At 42.2% G+C, this 6,559-nt stretch overlaps 1 protein-coding gene across 9 annotated transcripts in view; it reads right to left on the bottom strand.

The window, feature by feature from the left end:
* glud1a (glutamate dehydrogenase 1a) overlaps nucleotides 1–4,508 on the bottom strand; it is a 17,628-nt gene extending 13,120 nt beyond the window's left edge. For all 9 annotated transcript variants that reach the window (XM_056394998.1, XM_056394999.1, XM_056394997.1 and 6 more), the window contains exon 1: nucleotides 3,873–4,508. In XM_056394998.1, the coding sequence (XP_056250973.1) occupies nucleotides 3,873–4,287 (415 nt within the window). In that variant the 5' untranslated portion in view covers nucleotides 4,288–4,508. The remainder of the gene's footprint in view (nucleotides 1–3,872) is intronic.
* Between the last annotated feature and the right edge of the window lie 2,051 nt (nucleotides 4,509–6,559).

The following is a 6,559-nucleotide window of genomic DNA, read 5'->3' as shown; positions in this document are numbered from 1 at the left end:
AACAACCACCAAAACCACCACCATAACAACCACCACCATAACAACCACCATAACAACCACCAAAACCACCACCATAACAACCACCAAAACCACCACCATAACAACCACCACATCCACCACCATAACAACCACCACAACCACCACCATAACAACCACCACAACCACCACAACCACCACCACAACCACCACCACAACAACCACCACAACAACCACAACAACCACCACAACACCACCACAACAACCACCATAACAACCACCATAACAACCACAACAACAACAACCACAACAACCACCACCACAACAACCACCATAACAACCACCACAACAACAACAACCATAATAACAACCACAACAACAACAACCACCACCACAACAACCACCATAACAACCACAACAACAACCACAACCACAGAGACCAGAGGACGAGGACACTTCACTTTGTGACATATATAATATATAGTCATGGAGCAGCTCCTTCCTCCAGCTGCTGCTCACTGGACAAACTCCTGGTTTTATTTTCATGTATTTGAATATCTTTATTATTCCTCCACATGGCAACAGTCAGAGTCGGACATCTTGTTTTCAGGTTGTCTGTCTCGTTGTCGTGGACACTATCTCAGTGACTTCACATTCAACAAACATTCACCTGGACTCAACGATGAACTGATTAGATTTTGGTGGTCAAAGGTCAAAGGTCAGTGTCAGTGTTACCTCACAAAACACTTTTTAGCCATTACTCAAGACTTCACACACACAGTTAATATTTCCTCTGACTGTGGATAAACAGGAAGCTACCTGGAACCAGTCTGAGTGGAGGAGGAGGTGGTTCTAGTTTTAACATGTAACTGGTTGTACAGGATCAGCTGGACAGTGAAAACACATCCGTGTTGTACAGGTTAGAGAGGAGCGGCTGTTTGTGATACAGTCCTGCAGTGAATCCTCCGTCATGAAGGTTTTAATCTTTGTTTGTATTAAAACTGTTTCAGACAGATGTTGATGATCATTGTGGAGCTGTGTCACATTATACAGCTGTTTGTCATTTACCTTCACTGATATCAACGACGTGGACTTTTTTGTCTCTATTTTATAGAGACACCTGGACGCCACAGCGCCAGTCCTCATTAGACAGTCGCCAGTCGCAGTAGACCTGGGGATGTTGCTTCCAAAGATCAGTAATCAGTCTCTTTGATTACTAATAATCAGTATCTGAACCGGCCCTGACAAACCACATCAGTGGATCCCTAACACACTAACGGCTTGACTGATTTTTCGCATGGACTCAGTCACAGACCTCCTCCCACACAGTCCAGGACCTGGTTCAGGATCTGGATCAGTCACAATGAGCTGGTCTGGATTCAGAAAGCTGCAGCACTTATTTCAGAGTCACATACATTTTTAATCAACATTAAATTATTATCAAGCCTCAGGAAGCTCTGACTGACGCTGACGTAGAGGAATAAGAACACCTCACCAACCCTGAGCAGGAGCTTCAGTTTCATGGTGTAAATCAGAGGTGTAGCACCAGCTCAGACCTCTATCAGTCAGTCAGAGTCTGATGGATGAACTGGTCTGGAATCTGGATCTGAGCTGCTTCCTGAAAGTTTCCTGGAATATTTCCTGTCACTGCTGTCGAGGATCCCAGTTCAGATAAGACTCAGCAGCCTCTCAACATGTTAATATGTTCATGCGAACATCTCTCTGCCTGTGGATCAGTTCTACACTCAGGAGAAAACCTTCAGTCTGTTCCTGTTTTTAAAACATCCTGCTAATGAACGAACAAACCAACAACAGGAACTGATGTTAATGAGCATCAGGCTGTGATGTATTATCGCTCTGCAGCAGCAGCAGCTTGTCATGTGATGTACAGCTCTGAGTTTATTCTCATTGTTTCAGCTGTTGTAAAGTCAGGCTTTATGTTGGGGTCGTGGTGTGAGACTGAACCGGAAGTGAAACATCATTTTATCAAACACGGAAATATTCTTGGATCTTTCAGATTCCTGACGTCGACTTTCTTTAATCTTTGATCTCCTCACCTCTAGTTTTTATTTGAATGTAAATACAGAACAAATTCTAATAAACCAAGAGGTTAAAGAGAGGTTGTTGTGTCTACCAGACTCCTCTGTGTGTGTGTGTGTGTGTGTGTGTTTGTGTGTGTGTGTGTGTGTGTGTTCAGACTGCAGCACGTGTGATGAAAAAACACACACACACACACACACACACACACACACTGGACTCTCAGCATTCCTGTCAGGGGAGGAAACCTCTCCACCTTCAACCACATTCAAACTGCCTGACGCTCCGTCCAACATGCACAGAATTGTATGTGTTACACAATCACACACACACAATCTCACACACACAATCACACACACACAATCACACACACACAATCTCACACACACAATCACACACAATCACACACACACAACTGCAGTTTTTTTTTTTTTTAACTGTGATCCAAAACTGAAACTCTGAGCTGTAAGAGATTAAACCTGTTTAACTTTTAATGAATTCTCTCATATTTTACTGTCCTCACTGGTTTCTATTTTTATTTTACATATTTTATCATCTACTGTCTTTCTATTGTCTGTTTTCATTGTCCATCAGTCTGCCCTTGTTTGTTTAAACTATCAGATTTTTTTATTGTAAAGGTCTTTGAGCTTCAGCTCTTGTATGAAAAGTTTTCTATAAATAAAGTTAATTATTATTTTTATTAATATTAATAAAATAATTTGTTTCTCGCTTTATTCAAAGATTCCATCAAACCAACAAAGTCAAGCTGATAGAAAAGTGATGATGATGATGATGATGATGATGATGATGATGATGATGATGATGATGATGATGATGACACTGTGAGGTGATGTCACAATGTGGATTGATGCATTTCATATTAGTGGTTAATACAGCATTGAATTAAATTGTTAAATTATTGTTTTAACAGAGTTTCAGCTGATGATGACGTATGATAACATGAAGTATAACATGAAGTATAACATGAAGTATAACATGAAGTATAACATGAAGTATTGTCCAGTCAGGTCGGGTCTTCTGTTGGAAACCAGGAAGTAATTAGTGTTACGGTCTCATTAAAACACATCAACTCTATGATATTTACATAATAATCCAATAATCACAGCAAACCCTGATCGGACTTCACTGAGAAATAAAAACTGTTCATGGTTTTATTTTGAAAGCGTCCTCACTTTACTTTTATTGTGTAAACCTTCAGTACAGCTCTCTAAAGGAGGTCTGCTCTGTGCACACTGTGACTGCTGATGCTTCAACATCATTTACATTCTGATCTTTTACTTCAGTGTTTTTACTTTTAAAAGCAGATAAATGACAGTTATAATGTTAAAAGGCTGATCAGATCATCACCATGCAGACGCTCAGATTAATACCAGTGTTGTTCTGCATTTACTCTGGGCAGATCCAGCACTTTGAGCTTGGTGGGTTAATATCCAGCAGATTATTGTGAACTGATTATTATACTGAATGAGCAGCTCCACCTGTTCAGTAAACCTGTCCAGGACCTACAGCCTGAAGCTCAGGAGTCTGACTGCCCCCCCACCCCCTCTTCACACAAACAAATCCACCTTATTTTGAACAATGGGCTCACATATTCTATTAGTGTATGTTTACATGTCACTGACACTTCAGTGTTGTTATTATCTACCTGTGTGTAAGAGTGTTAACCTCTGACAGTGAGCTTATCTTATAAATGATCATCTATAACAATCATCATCATCATCATCATCATGAAATAATATCTGGTTTAAACGGTCACTTTAAAGTCTTACATGCTGCTGTGATAGTGTTATAAAGGACCAACTACTGTTGTGATATCCGGGTCCAGGTGCGGGTCTCACCTCCCTTGCAGGGCGTCCGGTGCTGGCTGTGCTGAGCCCGGTAGCCCTCTATCACCTCCCACTCCCCGCTGTCCCTCTTGATGGGGAAGCTGACGCTCAGGACGTGGTTACACGGCTTGATGATCCGCAGGATCCCGCGGACCTTCTTCCTCTTCTGCTCGGGGCTCTCCCGGGTCTTCAGGTCCTCCACCAGCTTGTCCTCCACGATAGCGGCTCCCTGGTCGAAGAAGCCCTCCACCATGGTGAAGAAGTTGGGGTCGTCGTCCCGGTCCACGGCCTGGCTGTAGCTGCGGTACCGCAGCAGGGACGCGGAAGCCGGGAGAGACGAGTCAGCGGCGGCAGCGGCGGCGGAGCAGCCCGAGGCCAGGACACTGCCCGCTCCCCGGGTGAGTAGCTCTCCGATATACCGGTACATCTTGGGGGCTTTCTGTTAGTTTACCGTCCCGCAGAGAAGTGTGAGCCGGATCAGGGCAGGACAGTGAGGGGGAAGACGAGGAAATGCAGCGGGGAAACTTAAAGTTGTACCGCAGCAGCGGCTCCTCCTTCCCGCCGCCCCTTCCTGTTAAAGTACACCGCGGCGAGCGTGACCGTCCTGCACGTGCAGCTGCGTGTATTTATACCGAGCACAAACTGACACGAGCCTGTTCCTAACTGAAATAAGGTTAGCTAACCGTTAGCTAACCGTTAGCTAACCGTTAGCACGTTAACATCGTTTACTAACGTGTTCAAACTCAACTGTCAGTGAAGCTATCACACAAACTGCTCACATGGAGACAGATCTGCCAGTAGTGAAGACTATTTGTACATTTCTGTTTTATTTGACGCATTTTTAGAACATTTAAGACACTTTAAAACGGCGTTGAGCCCGCTAGCATTGGTACAAATTAAACTTCCGGTTCCAACATTCAAAATAAGACCACATGTCGATAAAGGTTTTCCATATTTTTCATTTATACGTTTCAGCAAAATTGATGAAAATTAATTCAGTTTGTACTTTAGTTGTACTTTACAAACAACAGGGCTCTAACTACACTGTAAAACATTTAGTAGAATCAACTCATCTATTCTCATTCATTTAAACTTTTTAAATATCAAGTGAATTCAACTTAGAAAGTTTTAATTTTCAGATTTTAGAGCTTATAAAAACAAGCTTTTTTGAATTGTGACTGACTTGAAATGATGAGTTGAATGAATGAACTGCTGACCATTCAACTCATTAAATTAAGTTTTTTTAAGGAACAAAACCAGCATATTAACAGACTTCCCAGCATGCATTGAATTTATTTCTACTGTCACCACCCCAGACCTCGCCTCCTCAAAACAAAATATGTGTTGACTCAGTAAATTATAATCTGTATGATATATAATTGAAAATATAATTTCCTGCTTGTTATCATTACAATGAAGGTGAATGTTTAAGAGAAAAGTGATGTGATTTATTTAATCTAAAAATACACATTAGGAAGCGTGTGTGTGTGTGTGTGAGCGATGAAGGGGTTTTGAATGTCGTCTTTTCTAAGTTTAGAGCTCATGGTCATTAAATGAGACGGTTTAATGTCTCTGTCTCTCAGGGGCTCAGTCTGCATCGTACTGAACACACTCACTGGATGTTTTACCTCAAAGTAACTAGAGACTCCCTCAGAGATACGGAGGCCTGTTTCTGTTCAAGAAAAATAAGTCTGATTAAAACAACAACAACAAATAATGAGCAATTCAAAACTATAAAATACTAATTATGTCAAAATTCTGACTGTTTTGCTTTTTTGCTCTTTATTTATTTATTTTCGGGGCAGATGGCTCCGCCCACCCTGAGTCCGGTTCTGCCCCTGTCGCCTAGTGCTGCTCTGGGCGGGAACTGTTGGGTCTCTGTAAATAATATTATAAAGAAAAGCTCTGCTCTATTTGGAAAGTGCTTTGAGATAACTTATCTTGTGAATTGGCGCTATACAAATAAAAGCTGACTCCACTTGAAATTGACTATTTATTATTGACAAAAAAAAAAAATATTTTAAAACAAAAAACAAACAAAACTGGTTGGAAAATGTAATTCATATTTTCCATCATCCCACATTTCTCATGATGGATTTATTTACACCTTTATTTCATTTTTCACATTTTCCTCCAGATGTGTTTCTTATAGTCTCACAATATGCAACAGTCTAGTTAGTGTGACATCTGTGCACTGCAGCCTCTAGGGGGCGCTAGCAGAGAGTCTGGTTCTGTTTATTAAAGTGGAGTTAACAGTTCAGACATCAGCAGATAGCAGCAGTTCAAACTGAAGGAACCATCCAGTTGTACTGTGGACTCAGAGACATGGAGTTAATGTGAGATGATAAACTGGATCGTGAACGTGCAGGAGTTTGGAGGCGGGAACATGACGTCCAGCTGATGGAGCAGTTTTCGTCACGTCTCCATTCAGCCAGCTGACTGAGGGCAGCAGGTGGAGGAGGAGGAGAGAAGTCAGGGACTGAAACTGGACCTGAGCGGAGTCACATGACAGCTGGGATACAGAGACTGAGGAGGAGAGGACTGAAGCTGTGGGCCTCCTCATGTCCCAACTCCTCACCATCATTCACCCTAAACTAGAGTCACCTCCTCGTGGTCGTATCCCTCCGCCACTCAGACTAGTCCCAGGTCACCCCCTGTTTACCCAGAGTCAGATGAGATATGAACCATGTGTGTGTTTG

This window comes from Seriola aureovittata, chromosome 14 (genome assembly GCF_021018895.1).
Source record: "Seriola aureovittata isolate HTS-2021-v1 ecotype China chromosome 14, ASM2101889v1, whole genome shotgun sequence".
In the NCBI taxonomy this organism is placed as follows: Eukaryota; Metazoa; Chordata; class Actinopteri; order Carangiformes; family Carangidae; genus Seriola; species Seriola aureovittata.
This window is presented reverse-complemented; position numbering and strand designations above follow the sequence as displayed.